Raw genomic sequence first — 19,550 nt, 5'->3', positions numbered from 1 at the left:
GGAGAGGAGGAGGAGGAGGAGCAGGTTGTTGTCGAGAAGAGGAGGAGGAGGAGCAGGTTGTTGTAGAGAGGAGGAGGAGGAGAAGCAGGTTGTTGTAGAGAGGAGGAGGAGGAGGAAGAGGAGGAGGAGGAGGAGGAGGAGGAGGAGGAGGTTGTTGTAGAGAGGAGGAGGAGGAGGGGTAGGTTGTTGTGGAGGGGAGGAGGAGGAGGAGCAGGTTGTTGTGGAGAGGAGGAGGAGGAGCAGTGGACAACATGTGGTGGATCCTCCACCCCACCGGGTCACAGCTCACCACCCTCAGCACCACCCTCAGCACCACCATCACCACCACCCTCTGACGTGAAACTACACAACCAAACTACAGCTGGTAATCCTCTGTGAATATGCACTGGGTTTTTGTTGAGTTAATTTTTAAACTTAAAAACACTTAAAAGCATAAGAAAATACTTCCTGCGACTTTTGTATTTATAATTTTTCACATATATTGCTCTTTAGTATCTGCTGTGATAACTAACATCGTATTCCATCTTATTGGATTTCATATTGTCGATATTCGTGTTGTAAATTTGATTTATATAAAGTTTAAAGAAGCTTTTTAAAGGGAATATTGCAAGACACGTTTTGCACCTGGTCGTTTACCAAGTTACAGCTGCACATGGAACCATGATGGGCGCGTCACCTTGTTTTATTATCGTCCAACTCTTATTTTGGTGACCCGAAACAAAATTCATTTCCGTCAGACGAACTGCCTGCCTGCCGTTCTCCCGCCCGGCCACACGATGGCGCCACTCGCGGCAGCGCGCCATGTCTTTATCATGTGCGGCGGCCGGAAGTGGCTCCGCGGGTCACCGCTAAAAGAGGCAGAAAGGTAAGAACCGAGCCCTCCGACACCCCCGAACCCCCGTCGAGTGTCCTCCGTGAAGGTCCGTGAGGGAGACGCTCCCTGGTACCCAGGCCGCGAGTTTGACCGCGAGAGGAGGAGGAAGAGGAAGAGGAGGTGAAGGTGAGGAGGAAGGGGAGGAGGACGAAGAGGGCAAAGTCACAGAGAGCGAGGATTAATGGAGGAGGAGGAAACAAGACGGTCTGAGCAGAACGTCACACGGAACAACGTTCCTGTGGGGAAACTCTAGAAATGTGTGTCCTGGGAAACCTCGAGTCTGTTTTAATACCGAGGAAGTGAGAGAGTTGATGGCTGACGAGCTGCAGACGCATTTAATAACTTGAGTTGTTCTTCTCTAAACTTCACTCTAACAACTCGTGAAGACAATTATTCAGCCAAAACAGATTAAATGGAGGTTATTATGTTCAGAGTGTGTTTTGTTGGGTCGACGGTGGCGACATTCATGGTTTGAGTTCAACTAAATATAGATGTCAAACTTATATAAACTTTTATTTCAGCCAGCAGTGATTAATCCTTCTGGGATTAACGAGGAATTCTCTAATCTGAGGTCTCCATTAGACCAATTAGAATATAACGGCTCTCTAATTGGTCTTAAATTGTTCAATAAAGAAACAAATGGTAGGTTGTTGCTGTGCAAGACTGCACTTTACTCTTCTTACTCATTAGTATGTATTTTAATCTTTAGGCTCAATATGAAGGTGATGGTTCTGTCTTGTGTTTGGACATTTGGCACTACTTACTGGAGACTGTCGCGGAAGAATTTGACCCGATTTTAAGCATTTTAAGAGATAACTGCAGTGTTTGTGCTAATCCACCAGTGACAAACAGAAAAAACTCATTTCAATGAAAGTAACACAACTGGAACTGTGCATTGGTTGTTGTGAGTCTGTAAATGGTCTACATCAGGGATAGATGGATAGATGGATGGATGGATAGACTTTATTCAGGGGTATCCAACATGATGCCTGTGGACCAGACCCGGCCTGTAAAGGTCCTGCAGACTCTCTTTCTGAAGCAAAGAGAAAGTTCAGCTGTGACGTCAGCCTGGACTGTTCATACTCTGAGGAGAAGCTGTCAAACTCGTAGGCCACGCCCCCTCACAGCAGGACACGCCCCCTCACAGCAGGACACTGTGAAGCGGCGTTTTAACTTTTCAGCTGCCGCTTATTTCTCGCCACAAGAGAGAGTTTGTGTCCGAGCCGCCATGTTGGTCCGGTTTTAACTGCAGGAGCCGAGTGAGGCGTTCAGGGGCGTCACGTAACTCCGCCCTCCGACATGTTAAGGAGCTGCAGGGCTCACACGGTAGCGAGGCTACAAGCTAAACAGGAATAAAACATGACTGATGACTGACCGCCCGGGAACTGGTTGACATTTCCAAGAAAACACAGATTTATAATAAAAAAAGAAGAAGCGTTTAGAATTCCAGACCGAGACCTGAGACTTCAGTGATCCAGCCTATTTAAAAAAAAAAAAAAAAAAAAGTACCTGGTTGCTATGGAACCAGCCTGAAGCTGGGCTGGCAAGGGCAGTTTGTTAAAACTCCCACAATGCAACAGCAGAGGTTTACTGTATTTTACACCAGAAGGTTTCATTAAAATCGCCTTTATGTTGAAACTGGAGTCATTTCCTGTCGTGCTTAAAATGTAAAGTGCTTCAAGGTGTGTTGGTCGCTGCCGTCCAGCTCCAGGAGGGACGTTTGTGTCCTAATTTCTCTTGAAACGACACCAATTAGTTTATTAAGTTGAACTGTTCCAGGGTTTAAAAGCACACTGGAGGTTAATTTGATAGATTTTGTCATGGAAAAGAACGTGTGTTAAAATCCATCATGGTAAGAAAACACTGATTAGATTTTTTTTCTTGATTTTTCCCAACATTTCTAATTTAAGCTAAGATATGGTTTTATTTCTCAGCAGAACATTATCTGACATCAGGATGTGCTCCCCAATAAATACACCTCCCTTTTGATCAGCTGACCTGAAGAATCATCTTCTATTTAACACAAGCAATGTAGTGTTTTGCTGTAATTCCCTAAAACAGGATCTGAGGTTTTTCTCCCCCGGTGCTCGCTTCAACAGCTTCCATGTTTATCATCTACTGGGAATAAAATGTGACTTTACATTAATTACGCATCAATTCTTTCTGTGTCTATAGTTTTGCAACCTTTTTTAATTAAGGTTCATTGCTTGTAAATTTCTCAATACAATAAAATTTTAAGAATAATCTGGCTCTCGGACATTTCAGCCATTTTGTTCCTGTTGGTTTTCTATTTCTTCCTGGTCCTGAGGGGTTAAACCTGCTGCTCCACCATAAATCACAGCGGGGGGTGGAGGGGGGGGGGGGGGGGGTTTAACGAGCGTCTGTAGGGTCTCTTGTGTCTCACACCAACCAGGACGTCCTCATTGTGTTTGTCCTCTCAGATGGCCCACCGGCTGCTTGTACGCAGGATCTGTTCGCTCTCTGCCAAAGATGTCTGCCGCCTCCAGTCCCCGGCCGCCGCCGCCTCCTTCTCCACCTCCCTGCACGCCACCGCAGCCCGGCCCTCCTTCCTGTCGCCGTCGCGCTCGCTGCCTCGCACTTCCCGCCGCGCCGTCTCCTTCAATGTCCAGGACAACGAGGACTTCACGGAGCGCGTCGTCAACAGCGAGCTGCCGGTGCTGGTGGACTTCCACGCCCAGTGAGTACTGCAGGACCAGCCGGGCCGCTTCTCGTGGCTTCTCATGGCTTCTCACGGCTTCTCGTGGCTTCTCATGGCTTCTCATGGCTTCTCATGGCCTTAGAATGGCTTATGGCTTCTCATGGCTTCTCATGGCTTCTCATGGCTTCTCATGGCCTTAGAATGGCTTATGGCTTCTCATGGCTTCTCATGGCTTCTCATGGCCTTAGAATGGCTTATGGCTTCTCATGGCTTCTCATGGCTTCTCATGGCCTTCAACACTTCTCTCTGATTTATGTTCAGTCTTCGTCTCAATCATGTCTGAAACCTGTTTCACTGCAGTGTCGGAGCATTAATGGTTATTGTTTCAGGTTATTTAAGATTGTTTCAGGTTATTTAAGATTGTTTCAGGTTATTTAAGATTGTTTCAGGTTATTTAAGGTTGTTTCAGGTTATTTAAGGTTGTTTCAGGTTATTTAAGAGTGTTTCAGGTTATTTAAGATTGTTTCAGGTTATTTAAGATTGTTTCAGGTTATTTAAGAGTGTTTCAGGTTATTTAAGATTGTTTCAGGTTATTTAAGATTGTTTCAGGTTATTTAAGGTTGTTTCAGGTTATTTAAGGTTGTTTCAGGTTATTTAAGGTTATCCGAGATTGTTTCAGGTTATTTAAGATTGTTTCAGGTTATTTAAGATTGTTTCAGGTTATTTAAGGTTGTTTCAGGTTATTTAAGGTTATCCGAGATTGTTTCAGGTTATTTAAGATTGTTTCAGGTTATTTAAGATTGTTTCAGGTTATTTAAGATTGTTTCAGGTTATTTAAGGTTATCCGAGATTGTTTCAGGTTATTTAAGATTGTTTCAGGTTATTTAAGGTTATCCGAGATTGTTTCAGGTTATCCAAGATTGTTTCAGGTTATTTAAGATTGTTTCAGGTTATTTAAGGTTATCCGAGATTGTTTCAGGTTATCCGAGATTGTTTCAGGTTATCCGAGAGTGTTTCAGGTTATTTAAGATTGTTTCAGGTTATTTAAGGTTATCCGAGATTGTTTCAGGTTATCCAAGATTGTTTCAGGTTATTTAAGGTTATCCGAGATTGTTTCAGGTTATCCAAGATTGTTTCAGGTTATTTAAGGTTATCCGAGATTGTTTCAGGTTATCCAAGATTGTTTCAGGTTATTTAAGGTTATCCGAGATTGTTTCAGGTTATCCAAGATTGTTTCAGGTTATTTAAGATTGTTTCAGGTTATTTAAGGTTATCCGAGATTGTTTCAGGTTATCCGAGAGTGTTTCAGGTTATTTAAGATTGTTTCAGGTTATTTAAGGTTATCCGAGATTGTTTCAGGTTATCCGAGATTGTTTCAGGTTACTTAAGGTTGTTTAAGCCCCGTTCACAAAAGGTTTCAAGGGAAAACTTGTCATTTTTATTTGAGAAAAGGTTTGTGTTTACATGGCAACGTTTTGAAAACTGTGTAGTTTTCATGTTGGGCCACTAGTGGGTGCTGTTAGTATTAGCATGGAAAACACATGCAGCAGAGAACATTCTAGTGGACGGACCAAGTTGCATTATTACAGTGACTGTCAAAATAAAACCACCCAGTTGGATTGTTATTACAGTGACTGTCAAAATAAAACCACCCAGTTGGATTGTTATTACAGTGACTGTCAAAATAAAACCACCAAGTTGGATTGTTGTTACAGTGACTGTCAAAATAAAACCACCAAGTTGGATTGTTGTTACAGTGACTGTCAAAATAAAACCACCCAGTTGGATTGTGATTACAGTGACTGTCAAAATAAAACCACCAAGTTGGATTGTTGTTACAGTGACTGTCAAAATAAAACCACCAAGTTGGATTGTTATTACTGTGACTGTCAAAATAAAACCACCAAGTTGGATTGTTATTACAGTGACTGTCAAAATAAAACTACCAAGTTGGGATTATTACAGTGACTGTCAAAATAAAAGCACCAAGTTGGATTGTCCCTACTGAGCATGTGCAGAAGAACTAGTTATGAGGGTGGTTGTCTTGAGCAACATCAGTCGTTTTAACGTCATTTCCAGTTTCCTCCGGCGGCGGCGTCTAAACCGTTTCCTAAAACACGACCAAGTTTTATCTTTTCACTTTAAAACGTCGTAAACAAGCCCTGGAACCCCAAGAACTGCTGACTGAGTGGAGACGAAGGAGCAGAAGCAGGGCAGGCTGTGACACGAGCATTCATGTTGGAGCAAATAGAGGATTTTCCTCCTCAAGTCACAGAAAGTCCTGGTCGGTTTTTTCCTCCATGACCTTGGACACGACCTTGTTGTTCCCGCTTCAGACGGCTCCGGTGTCTCCGTGGTAAAAATAGTGACGTGTCAGCGGCCCACCAGGAAGGTTTCACAACAAACTCCGACGCTCGGCCGTCTGGCCTCAAAGAGTAGTAATATGTGATTTAGGGTTTTAAATTCGGCTTGTTTTTTATTTTCGATTTAAAAAAAAAAAAATTTTTCTCAATGCACTTAAAAATGACTGCAAACATCATATTTCTTGTCAAAAGTGCCCCTTTTGTTGCCATAACTGCCCTCGGAGGTCAAATGCATATAAACTAAAATGAAAGAACCTAATTGAGGCTCCGTCATTTAATGAACTGTAGTTTTAACTCCAGATTGAGCCGGACTGTAGGAACGGAATCCTGAAAAACCTCTTCGTTTGAACTCCCAATTCAATTAAACCTGTTGTTTTTGTAAAGAAATTAAAAAAATCTCACATCCTTTTCCCTCCTTTTACATTTGTGGTTGTAGAGAAAGTTCTTCTCTCAGTGTGACGGAACGTCAGTAGAAAGAAATCCATACTTGTGTTGGACTGAGTGAATGTTGTCCGACGGCGGTGGACGTCCCCCTGATGTCCCCCGTGATGTCCCCCTGCTCAGGTGGTGCGGTCCCTGCAAGATCCTGGGCCCGCGGCTGGAGAAGGCCGTCGCCAAGCAGAAGGGCCGCGTCGCCATGGCGAAGGTGGACATCGACGACCACACGGACCTGGCCATCGAGTACGGGGTGAGAGCGCGCCTGCAAATCACACGTCGTCCACGTCCAACGCTCGCCGTGTCTCTGAACCCCCTCCCCCGCTGTGTTTTCCAGGTGTCCGCCGTCCCGACGGTGCTCGCCATGCGCGGCGGCGACGTCGTCGACCACTTCGTGGGAATCAAAGACGACGATGAGCTGGACTCATTTGTCAGCAAAGTCATTGGACAATGAAACGGCGGTGGTTCGTCTGGAAGCCCGTTCAACAAATGCGTAAACAAAAAACAAACTGTCCAAGCGCCCGCGCGCTACCCGCTAGCGTGGGCCACCAGCTCCTCCCCCCCCCCCCCCCATACTGTGACGGATCTGTGAGTCTTCATACTCCAACTGCAAAAGCTTTTTATTTCTCTCTGCTGTAAAAGACGGTAAGAAGGAAATAAAGGCGTCGATAGATTTAACTTGGAAAAAGCTGAATGAGGTTTGTGACTGTGTGAACTGCAGTTCCTGCGTTTGTCCACCAGAGGGTGGCGTTCCTCCACGGAGCCACGTGGTCTTTTTTTTTCTTTTCTTTTTTCTTCCACCATTCTGCCTGAATACTGTGAGAGAGAATCATCCGAGTGTGTGTGAGTGTGTTTGAACTGCGTGTTCCAGGAAACAGACCAAGTGAAGTAATAAAACCAGGAACGATGTTCTGAAACATGAAGCTCTGGAGCTTTTCTTTTCCTCGGTGACGCCGAACTTCAGTCCAACGCTGGACTTTCCCAACCTCCGCTGTGACCACCAGGGTCAGACACGCACTCTTAAGCTCCAGTTTGGCTTGTTTTGAACTATTGATTTTGAACAAATGCCAGACGAAGTCCAGTAAATGATCAACCACACCCAGTTAAAGAACAAACTTTCATTTTCAAGCCTCATTTACTGATTTCTTTCGCTGGTAAAGTGGATAGAGGAGCTCACAACTTGGAGTTTGTCTAACCACACATAAAATACTTGTATTCACAATTTCAACTCTTAAAAAAAAATGTAATGAAATGTTTTGCTGGCCTCTTTGAATATACGTTTCTGTAGATTAAAACCAAAATTTAAAGTTTTCCATATAAATCTATAGGAAAAGACATTAAACAATAAGATAGTATGTGTAATAAGATTTAGTTTCGGAGCCACAACCAGCCCAGCTTCATCGTACAGTGAGATGATAAACTTTAAAATGTATATTTATAGGTTTTTCTTTCTTGCGAGCACAGTGAACATGGTGGAAATTACTGTGGAAAATGTTAGTATTTTAATATAAAGCAAATTTTTATTAAATCTGGTATAAAATACAGTGTAATGTCAAAGAAAAACCTCTTTAGCTGTTGCATTATGGGCATTTTGTACAAACTGGCCCTGCAGCGGCTCTGAGGCTGGTTTGACAGCAACAGTATCTCAGCTCCGGTCTCTGTGGTTTCTTGTGTCGCTACTTTTAAGAATTTTTTTTTGTTTTCTGGCAAAAGTCTCCAGTTGGCTGGGTGGTTTTGTCCAGACTAAAGTTCTTGTGGATGATTTTGTGTTTGACATTCCTGCTGTTCAGGTTTATTTCTAGAATCAACTGATGGAGCTTGAAATGCTTAAAAAGTTATTGTATGAAAAGTGCCTGATTATGTCAAAATGAGATCCAGATTATCCTTCAGCTAGAATGACTCCTCTGAATGATCAATACTTCAGCATAATTTGATCTCGTTTTTGTTGCAGGATCAAGGTGATTCATGGACATTTAGTTGTCAGTTTGCATTCTGGCTCACAGGTTTAAAGTCTATCATCAGCGTCTAGAACACTTCCAAGTCGTGGATTGACAGTAAGCGAACAGGAGGTGGACGGACGAAATAATAACTTTCTTTTTAATCCAGTGTAAACGCCAATAATCGGTTACTCCGCCTCCAGAAGTCGCCCCTTCACCTCGGATCCCTGGCTGCCACCGTTCACTGAACTGTACTTTTCACCTGTAGATCCAGATCAAAATCCCCCCATGACATCATAAAGGTCTGGTGGCCCCGCCCCCTCCAGAGAGGACGGAGACTCAGGTGGCCCCGCCCCCTCCAGAGGATGGAGGCTCAGGTGGCCCCGCCCTCCAGAGAGGACGGAGCTCAGGTGGCCCCGCCCCCTCCAGAGGATGGAGGCTCAGGTGGCCCCGCCCTCCAGAGAGGAAGGAGACTCAGGTGGCCCCGCCCTCCAGAGAGGACGGAGGCTCAGGTGGCCCCGCCCTCCAGAGAGGAAGGAGACTCAGGTGGCCCCGCCCCCTCCAGAGAGGAGGGAGGCTCAGGTGGCCCCGCCCCCTCCAGAGAGGAGGGAGGCTCAGGTGGCCCCGCCCCCTCCAGAGAGGATGGAGACTCAGGTGGCCCCGCCCTCCAGAGAGGAAGGAGACTCAGGTGGCCCCGCCCTCCAGAGAGGATGGAGACTCAGGTGGCCCCGCCCCCTCCAGAGAGGAAGGAGACTCAGGTGGCCCCGTCCTCCAGAGAGGAAGGAGACTCAGGTGGCCCCGCCCTCCAGAGAGGATGGAGACTCAGGTGGCCCCGCCCTCCAGAGAGGATGGAGACTCAGGTGGCCCCGCCCTCCAGAGGGGATGGAGACTCAGGTGGCCCCGCCCCCTCCAGAGAGGAGGGAGGCTCAGGTGGCCCCGTCCTCCAGAGAGGATGGAGACTCAGGTGGCCCCGCCCTCCAGAGGGGATGGAGACTCAGGTGGCCCCGCCCTCCAGAGAGGACGGAGACTCAGGTGGCCCCGTCCTCCAGAGAGGATGGAGACTCAGGTGGCCCCGCCCTCCAGAGAGGACGGAGGCTCAGGTGCAAAAGCAAAGACACCAAGGTGTGAATTAAAGGAGGCCGGGGTTGGGGGAGGGGGGGTGGGGGGGGGGATAGACAGACGGAGTAATTTGCTGGCGGAGCAGTGTAGCTGATGAGAGGGTGGAGGCTGTGAGTAACACCTGGATGTTCAGACAGAAACCAGCAGAGTAGGACGGGCGGCGCCTCCGTCCATCTCAACTGGGAAAATTCCCACTTCCTGTTGGGAAGTTCCCGTACCTCTGATGCCAGGGCTGTTCCCGTTTCCCTGCAAACATCCACTTGTCTTCTTGTCTTCTTGTCTTCTTGGCTGCAGCTTCAGTCCGTCTGTCGTTGGAACGTCACACACGTGGAGAGAAGACCAGCCTCCATCAGCTCTCCTCCCACCTCACCTGCATTCTCACCTGGACCCCCGTCGTTACAGGTGGGAACCTGCTGACGGAGGCACTGCAGCCCTCAGGGCGCTGTTCAGCTGCTCCGTCACGTTTCAGACCAGCCGTCATCAACTCACTTTATATGTTCACTGAGACAAACAAGGGAAATGATGACGGCTCAAACAGCAATAATGTAAAGTAATATACTGAATGTCAGCATTGTAACAACTCTGGCTATTTTGAACGTTATGAAGCCAATTGTGTAATCATTTGTTTATGATGTTAATAGAATCAGAATTTTTTTTTTTACTATTTTACTCCATTTTAGTGTCTTTAGTGTCTATTTTAGAGTACTTTCAGTGGATTCTGGAGTACTTATATCCACTATAGAAAGCTTTCAGTGGACTTAAGGGTACTTTTACTGGATTTTGGAGTATTTTTAGTGGATTCTAAAGTACTTTTAATCCATTTTAGAATGCTTAAACTGGATTTTTGAGTATTTTTAGTGGACTTTAGTGTTCTTTAAGTAGATTCTATGAATGATCTACATATCACATGGCATTTTTTAAATTTGGTTGTACTTGTTACAGTGATAGTGTTGGCCTATAACCATGACTGGTTTTTGCGTTGGCTTGTTCACCACTAATCGAGAACGTGAGCTTCAGCCTGATACATCATCAATGTATGAGTATGACGATCCCGTCCGTTATTCTTGTATTTCCTAGGAGAGCAGCCCTATTTAGGCATTATTACCACACTGGCTTCAGTGATTACATTGAGAAAGGAAAACGTATCATGCAACTTTACAAAACGTTGATTTGACTAATCTTTTAACAATCCTGTCCAACACGATGTTTGTAATGAAGCCTCTCGGTGTAACATCCAGAGAAATGCTCCTGAATGCCCTCGTCTCTGCCTGGAACTCAGATCTGCTCCACCACTGTGACCCTCAGTCAGTAAACACTCAACAATCCGCCGGGCTGGATCAGATCCCCTGGCGGGCCGGTTCGGGCCCTGGGCCGAGCGTTCGATTCCCCAGCATTAGCATCATCACAGAGCGGCTGGCAGCTGACTCACAGCAGGGGGGTGGGCGTCGGGGAATTCCACTGGGATGACACACTCACACTCACTCAGGTATCAGGGATCACATGGACAATTGTTGTGAAATCCTGTGGAGTTCAGAGACGTCTGGGTGAGTGATCTGCAGAGCTGAGCACATTCACCAGCAAGCCTTTGTCCTTCGTACTGCTGCTGTCCAGCTCAAACCCTGGACCGGACGCAGAGAGACAAGCGGCCACGTCCACAGGACATTTACAGTCGTCAATTAATCAGTCAGCCTCAAATGCGTGTTTTTGGATTGTGTTTGGAAATGTGCAAACTCCACAAGCTCTCAAACTAAACCCCCCACCCTCCCAAAAAAAAAAACGGCAGAAAGAAAATAAATCAAATCCAAAATATAGTTTCTTATCGTGGCGTTCTGAAAGTTCTCATCCTGATGATTATATATACTTTACTCTTTATAATTACGGCCAGTGTGAGACCTCCTCTATGTGTTTATCTGCTGAACCTCCAGGCCTTTAGGCTCATGAACCAACACACACACACACACACACACACACACACACACACACACACACACACACACACACACACACACACACACACACACACACACACACACACACACACACACACACACAACCATAAATACCACATGGTATCCCTTAAACACAAGTTGAATAACACGAGGCCCCTACAATTGGGGCTCGACAGCGACATCTAATATTTAATGCCAAACATGAAGGTAAACTTCAGAGCCGCCGCCACGGAGCTCACACCCCCAGCTGTCACGTTTTGTCGGAATCCAAGTAACATAGTCAAGAAGCTTACGTTCAATCAATGTGTTTGATTAATCACCTTTCATACAACACATGTGGCTCAGAATGCTTCAGAACAACAAGCCTGAAGCGTCTCAGCGTCACGGCCAGTTTGCGGCTTTAAAGACTTGTTTTGTTTCTCGCTGGTCACAGCGAATAGGCCCTGTCTGATTTAGGAGACATCCACCTGACGAGAAAACGATCTTTATTCGCCCCACCTTCTCTAAAAAACCCTCCGTCCACACGTCACTATGAACTCTTCTCAACACCAGGCTTCAGGACATGTAGTACACATATTCAGGCCTTTAGGGGCGCTGTGACTCACCAAACATACCAAAACCACAGAAGAAGACAGAACATAGAAATTTAAATTCATGCTCATAAACCTCTATATAATCCTAGTTCTATAGGTCTATGGCCCTGCTCCTCCTGCTAGCGTCAGTAGCTTCTAGTTCTATAGGTCTATGGCCCTGCTGCTCCTGCTGCTAGCGTCAGTAGCTTCTAGTTCTATAGGTCTATGGCCCTGCTCCTCCTGCTAGCGTCAGTAGCTTCTAGTTCTATAGGTCTATGGCCCTGTTCCTCCTGCTGCTAGCGTCAGTAGCTTCTAGTTCTATAGGTCTATGGCCCTGCTGCTCCTGCTGCTAGCGTCAGTAGCTTCTAGTTCTATAGGTCTATGGCCCTGCTCCTCCTGCTAGCGTCAGTAGCTTCTAGTTCTATAGGTCTATGGCCCTGTTCCTCCTGCTGCTAGCGTCAGTAGCTTCTAGTTCTATAGGTCTATGGCCCTGCTGCTCCTGCTGCTAGCGTCAGTAGCTTCTAGTTCTATAGGTCTATGGCCCTGCTCCTCCTGCTGCTAGCGTCAGTAGCTTCTACTTCTATAGGTCTATGGCCCTGCTCCTCCTGCTGCTAGCGTCCATAGCTTCTAGTTCTATAGGTCTATGGCCCTGCTCCTCCTGCTGCTAGCGTCAGTAGCTTCTAGTTCTATAGGTCTATGGCCCTGCTCCTCCTGCTGCTAGCGTCAGTAGCTTCTAGTTCTATAGGTCTATGGCCCTGCTCCTCCTGCTGCTAGCGTCAGTAGCTTCTAGTTCTATAGGTCTATGGCCCTGCTGCTCCTGCTGCTAGCGTCAGTAGCTCAATAGTCTTGCAGTACTCCAGCCTGGTCTCAGGTACTTGATTCGGACTCGGCCCCTTTAAAGGCTCGTCTTGTCCCTGTACTCAGTGCTAAACGTGTAGCCGCAGATAGCCGAGCTAGCATTAATGTCATCATCATGAAGGTCAATTTAAACATCACTTAAATGTAGAGCTATCTATCTGTCTGTCTGTCTGTCTATCGAGTTGAAAAATTAAGCTTTTTTCAAGATACATTTTGAATTTTAATCAATTATTTAGTACATTTATCCTTCATGTATTTATTTTATGTCTTTATTCTTATGATTCTTTCACAAAAAAATTAAAAGGAAAAGTCACTCCCCTGACCTCCAGACTTCACCTGTTGGTGCAACTTGCCCGAGGCTCTCTGGCGCCCCCCAGAGGAGAACCACTGAATTGTTAAAGCCACACTGAGATCGCTCCGATTTAAAATCCGACTTCATAACCAGAATTGACTAATTTGTGAAAACTGCAGACACACACACACACACACACGCACGCACGCACGCACGCACGCACACGCACACGCACACGCACACGCACACGCACACACACACACACACACGGTGATACATCAGACAGAGTAAAGTCTAAGAGGTGACTGACTGGATGACGACAGAAACCAAAGGTCCGAGGATGGCACGTAACTCTACACCTCTTCCTCCAAAAACAATAGACCACACCTCCTCCCTCCCTCCCTCCCTCCCTCCTCGTCCTCCCTCCCTCCCTCCCTTCCTCCCCTGCTGTCTCTCTCTCTCTTACTCAACCACTCTTGTGACCATATAAGGCAAACTAAAAAGTCAGGGGGAAGCCGGCCGTCTGCTGCTGAACAAACGGGCTGAGGAGGCCAGAGTTACCAGAATGTCTCTGCTCTGCCTCTGTTCTCTCCGATTCACCCGCCTTCGCCTTCAGAACCTCCGACTCTTCATGTTTGTTTCACGTCTAATCACCCCGTCACCGGGCCAAGAGAGAGAGAGAGAGAGAGAGAGAGAGAGAGATTCTCTGAGATGTGAGGAACCCTGGCCAGGACTGCAGTTGTTGATAGTAAATACCTCACTGTGTTTGTACTTCAAACAGCCTCCTGCCCTCCACCTTGTTTGGCCTCCACCCTGCTCCAGACACACACAGCGCGGCCCGCCGCCGCCGCCGCCGCCACGCCAAACCTCCCAATGTCACATCGGTGGGATCAGTCCATCGAGCAGGAGAGGAGGACAAACTTTCCCTTCACTTCACATTCCTCCGTTTCTTGTCTTATCACTCCTTCCTGTGTGCTGATTGCAGAGGAAAGGAAGGAGGGAGGAGGAGTTGGAGGTGGAGGAGGAGGTGGAGGCGCTTGGCCAGATGAAACACCGGCGGCCCGGGAAGCCGACAGCAGCTCTTAATTATTCTTGGTGGTTTGGGCCATTTAGCTAAAGACAAACAAACACTTTAGCCTGATCCTGTGTGAGAACTGAGACAGGAGGGGGAGGAGGAGGAGGAGGGGGAGGAAGAGGAGGAGGAGGAAAACACTGAGGGCTTTAGCTGCGGCGTGCGTCAGGTAAGAGGTTACAGCTGCAGGATTCGGGTCAGACGGCGACATCAAACAACATATTGAGCCCCAGATTTGACACACATCTGAGCAGCATACATGTCTGGAGACGTGTGTGTGTGTGTGTGTGTGTGTGTGTGTGTGTGTGTGTGTGTGTGTGTGTGTGTGTGTGTGTGTGTGTGTGTGTGTGTGTGTGTGTGTGTGTGTGTGTGTGTGTGTGTGTGTGCGCACAGTCATGCATGAAGACACACACATGAATCCACAGCAGTAATTACATGGTCAGATCGGTCAGTGAGTTAACATGGCAGTCTCTTTTCACCGCGTCGTCACTTGAATGGGTCCTTTTCTTTTTTGACTGGATGATATAATGACCTCACACACCCTGAAGTACAGACACACCCTGCTGCTATTACAACCGACTGAAGGGGGAAAAGAAAGAGAGAGAGAGAGAGAGAGAGAGAGAGAGAGCTGGAGAGAGAGAGACAGAGAGAGAGAGAGCGGGAGAGAGAGAGAGAGAGCGGGAGAGAGAGAGAGCGGGAGAGAGAGAGAGAGAGAGAGAGAGAGAGAGCAGGAGAGAGAGAGAGAGAGAGAGAGAGAGCGGGAGAGGAGGGAGATAGTGAGGTCAGAAGTGTCCATATTTGGTAATTCATGCCTGTGTTTTAATCTTGCAATTCTCTCTTCGCCCACTTGTTTGTTTTTGTGTCTTTCTCCAGCGAAAGAACGTTTTGTCGTCTTGAATGTTTCCCATGTCCATCTCCTCTGCTGCTCTCCTCTGCTGCTCTCCTCTCTGAACATGTGGTCCTTCTTAAGCAGAAGGGCGACATGGAGACCTTTGACCTCTGCACTTGGAGATTTGGGATGTATCCCATCTATCCCAGAGACAGACAGAGGCAGAGACAGAGACAGAGACAGTCAGAGACAGAGACAGAGACAGAGGCAGAGACAGAGGCAGACAGAGACAGAGGCAGAGGCAGAGACAGAGACAGAGACAGAGACAGTCAGAGACAGAGACAGAGACAGAGACAGAGACATAGGCAGACAGAGACAGTCAGAGACAGAGACAGAGTCAGTCAGAGGCAGATACAGAGTCAGTCAGAGACAGAGACAGAGACAGAGACAGAGTCAGTCAGAGACAGAGACAGAGACAGTCAGAGACAGAGGCAGAGACAGAGACAGAGACAGAGTCAGTCAGAGACAGAGACAGAGACAGTCAGAGACAGAGGCAGAGACAGAGACAGAGACAGAGACAGAGACAGTCAGAGACAGAGGCAGAGACAGAGACAGAGAAAGAGGCAGAGACAGTCAGAGACAGAGACAGAGACAGTCAGAGGCAGAGACAGAGACAGATTCATTGATATTTCCAGGCCAGCCCACTGATCAGTCAATGTTTGGCCTCTCTTACACACACATGATGTCCATCTGCCAAACATATAGGAAAACACACATTCCCGTCATAATGACACACAGCCAGCGTAAATCACACGTCGTACTCAAAATGTGAATTTTCCTACCCTTTTCAGAGGATGCCGGTCATTCCTGAGGTGCCGTTGTAATATAAGGCCACTACTGAGGGCAAACAGGCACAACCCTCGCCTTTGTGTGGCGCGTCAAAACCTACACTGCAATCTTTGCTTTGGGGTCTCGTGGAAAGTTTGTTATTCCTAAAGACATGAGGAAAACCGCCTCTTTAGTTTCATATCCACGTCCAATATCCATCCCCGCTGCTGATAGGTGGAGAAGAAACTGAAGCAGGCAAACGTTCTGCTTGTCAGGGTAGAAATACCTGAAGTTAGTCTTCTGGCTAACTGCAGGTTGCAATGCAGTGTTTTCTAAAACGTTGCTCTGGTCACTGGAGGACTGGCTGCTGCACCAATTGTCTCTCAACAAAGAAAGACAAACAGTCATGAAAGCACTCTTATACCAACTTAAGAGTCAATAATTAACCAGACGAGCAAGTCTTGGGATTGTCAGAGGACGACCGGGAGGAGAACTGGGAGAACGCTATTTGAAGCTGCCATCTTTAGTTAAAAACATTCACAATACCCTAAAATGTATTAGGGTGTAAGAAACAGTCATGTGTTTTCTTTGTATTGAGCTGAAAGGATATTTACCTCACTGCCGGTGAACTTAATTCTGTAATACCACTTGCTCCCACAAGGTGGTGTTATGAGCCACTTTAGCAGGACTGAGGTGACGTAGCGTGTCGTCTTCCTCCCCGATGCTTCCCAGCTGTGCCAAATCTTACTGAATGGAGCAGCGTACGTTTATTGAAATGATGAGATCTGAGCTCTCTAAATGGTCTGGGGATACTGCTACCATAGCCGAACTGCAAATGCTTTTGATTGTAGATGATGTCACAACTGAGAAAAAAACATAGATGGTCATGGTATTTGATGTTTCGATCGATCGCCACCACGCCAACACTTTCCAGTAAGAGTAAGGAGTGACGTTGCACAAGCCATGTCTCACCACTTTTGGTGCTGCGGTTAGCAATCTCCCTTTAATGCAAGGAGTTCCTGTTGGTGTTGAGTTTGCGTATCCTCCCTGTCCTTGTCTGGGTTTTCTACCGGTTGAATAGTTGGAAACAGGAAACTGCCCATGGCCGATGGTGTGTCTCTGGTCATCAGACAACCCACATTTCACCCACTGGTTCTGGGACATGGTCTGGGACATTTTGTCCTGGAAGTAACGCCGGGGCTCTTTGGGTCCAGGTGAGCGTTCCGCGTGGAGCCTTCATGTTCTCCCTGTGTTTATGTTGGTTTCTTCCCAGCCTCTGGCTTAAACCGGCGACTTGCATTAGCCTTTTGGTTTGAATGTGTCTTTTTGTCTTTGCTCAAGGTGTCTCCTTCTTGTCAGGTGGGATTGACTCCAATGACCTCACCGACTGTAGAAGACAGATGATAAGACCTTTGAAGGAAGCCTTGGCACAGCTCTGCTTTTCAACATTCTACAATACAACCTGTTGATATTCATTGGCGCTTTGGTGTGTCACCATACATGGATCTCAGGTGGTCCTGGCTCAGATCCCCCCACCTGAACCCCACGGGACTCTCTGAAGCCCGGGCTCAGATCCCCCCACCTGAACCCCACAGGACTCTGAAGCCTGGGCTCAGATCCCCCCACCTGAACCCCACGGGACTCTCTGAAGCCCGGGCTCAGATCCCCCCACCTGAACCCCGCAGGACTCTCTGAAGCAAACAGGTTCAAGCTGTTCTGGCTGTTCCAGTCTCCTCTGTCAGCTTTGGCAGCGCCGCCGCAGAGATTTCATCTGCATCATCCATCATTTCGCTCATTTTCTAGCAGTTCTGTTCATTCCAAACAACTCTCGCCTTTTCTTGCCAGTGTTCCACTCCGGCTTTCACTCCTGTCCACACCCACCAGCTACCTGTGCACTTGTGTTCAGATTCACCTGCTCCAACAGGTGTATTCTCTCTCTCTCTCTCTCTCTCTCTGCTTTACGCTCTAGGCTTTTTTTTTTTTACAAGGAAAACAAATGTCAGTAGTGATTTGCTGGCTGAACAAGTGCCTCCCTCCTTCGCAGTAATTAGCTCAGCACCTGCAGCGGTTCCCAGGCTGCGGCAACATGCCCGGTCACGAAGGCGGACTCACCTGTTCCTGCCAGAACGCTGCGCTGCGCTTCACCTTGTCAGACGCCTCCATCTAATCTTGTATCTGACAAGTGCAGCGTGGCGTTTAACTGAAGCCAGGCGCGGGAGAGAACACGCTGGGAGGCGATGGGAGGGATTTAATAGCAACATTACAGCAACTCAAACGAGAAGAGGGTTGACAGTTTGCTCCGTGGGGGGGCGGATCGTGGCTTTTATACAAGTAGCAATGCTTGCAAAAAAAAAAAGTTGGAACGTAAAAGCAGAATTGTTTAAAACAACAGCAGTAAGTGCACTTTTCACAGAAAATTCAGAAGAAAGAAATCAGAAAAATAAAAAAATCCTGCAGACTTCGGAGTGTTTATTGTTCTAAACTCACCGGCTCTGATGCTTAATGCCGCTTCTGGAGCAATAAGCAGACATAATGTTCTGTCAGGGAATCTCTCAGGCCCGACTGGACCCTCTGGGAGGCTGCATGTTCTGAACCATCAGCAAAAACTGCTTTTCTGTTCATTGCAATTAAATAAAATGAGCAGACATTTTTTTTTTTTTTTATGGCAGAAACGCTCCAGAGTCTTGGGTTCAGTAAAACTACGGACTTTATTTGTAACTTGCGCCTCTTCAATAAATTAAATATCGCACAATGTGACCTGTTGTTGTCATGTTAAGATAAGATAAGCCTTGATTGATCTCACAGTGGAGAAATGTACTTGTAACGTTCTGCTCTTAAGGACACTCATGAGGAATTATAATAATGTTATTTTCATTATTTGAATGATTTGAATGTCATTCAATTTGTTTTTTTTAAATTCACATTTCACTGAACCCTCCCCCCCCCCCCTGTGGGTGGAAACAGGCCCCAGCTGGATGCCTTAAATCATCCCTAGCGGCTCCATGAACTCTGCTCTGAGTGTGTTCAATTGCCTGTCAGAGGCGAGATCGGCGCCCTCCCTGTCCCTCCTGACTTTATTTGGACTAGACACTCGGTTATCAACGTCTCGGCTGACTCTTCCCCGCCGCGGACCTCCGACCCCCTTTTTGCAGGAGAGAAAACAGCGGCAGTATCGACGTGCCACCGTCCGGCACGTCGGTCCTCCTCAAGCACACAGAGGCAGGTGTACCGTTTCATGAGCGACTGCCAAGGTTTTGTTGTTGGAGTGAAGAAATCCTCCTCCGTCTGCTCAGCCAGAGTCTTTGACGCAACAATAACAAAATCACAGCAGTCAAACGAGCGGCGGTGCAGAGGAGCTCGGTGCGTGGGACATACCTGGTATTTGGCGGCCTCACAAGCAGGAACGCCATCAAACACGTGGAGTCATCGCATTCTTTTTTTTTTCCTGAAGCCTGGATCCGTTCAGATGTGCAGTGAAGCGTTGAAGCTCCGCGTCCTTTAGGGGAAGCATTGATGTCAGCTGATGTGTTGAACTGCCTGAAGAGAGGCTGGCTTTGTTTGGCCGGTCTGCAGCTCACTGGGGAGAGGAAGACACCAGACATACTGTTATCAGTTAAAGATAACCTTGGTCACCCTCGCCGCCACGTCTTGGACACACACTCTTCTCAGGCAGACTGCTGTCTCGGCGGAATCTTCCAGCGCCGGGTAAAGGTGAAACACTCGAGTCTAGCCACCCTGTGATCTGCTCTGGTGTTCTCATCGC

The 19,550-nt window shown here is 47.2% G+C and overlaps 1 protein-coding gene across 2 annotated transcripts; it reads left to right on the top strand.

Moving 5' to 3' along the window:
- Positions 1 to 793: 793 nt before the first annotated feature.
- Positions 794 to 7,254, top strand: txn2 (thioredoxin 2). Of its 2 annotated transcripts, none has more exons than XM_080511600.1 (4): positions 794 to 865; positions 3,316 to 3,572; positions 6,461 to 6,584; positions 6,669 to 7,254. In XM_080511600.1, exons 2-4 carry the CDS (start codon positions 3,316 to 3,318, stop codon positions 6,783 to 6,785), a joined length of 498 nt encoding a protein of 165 aa, XP_080367726.1. In that variant the 5' UTR covers positions 794 to 865; the 3' UTR covers positions 6,786 to 7,254. The 2 variants fall into 2 exon arrangements, with proteins under 2 accessions (XP_080367726.1, XP_080367725.1); XM_080511599.1 differs by having other exon boundaries at positions 859 to 1,000.
- Positions 7,255 to 19,550: the final 12,296 nt, after the last annotated feature.

Source organism: Blennius ocellaris, assembly GCF_963422515.1.
Source record: "Blennius ocellaris genome assembly, chromosome: 16".
Taxonomy (NCBI): domain Eukaryota; kingdom Metazoa; phylum Chordata; class Actinopteri; order Blenniiformes; family Blenniidae; genus Blennius; species Blennius ocellaris.
Note: the sequence above shows the minus strand (reverse complement) of the source record. Positions and strands in the feature narration are given on the sequence as shown.

Coding starts and splice junctions, on each gene's coding strand:
- txn2 (XM_080511600.1), top strand. CDS start 3,316: ATGGCCCACCGGCTGCTTGTACGCAGGATCTGTTCGCTCTCTGCCAAA. Junction 3,573..6,460: donor CTGGTGGACTTCCACGCCCA/GTGAGTACTGCA, acceptor CCCCCTGCTCAG/GTGGTGCGGTCCCTGCAAGA. Junction 6,585..6,668: donor ACCTGGCCATCGAGTACGGG/GTGAGAGCGCGC, acceptor TGTGTTTTCCAG/GTGTCCGCCGTCCCGACGGT.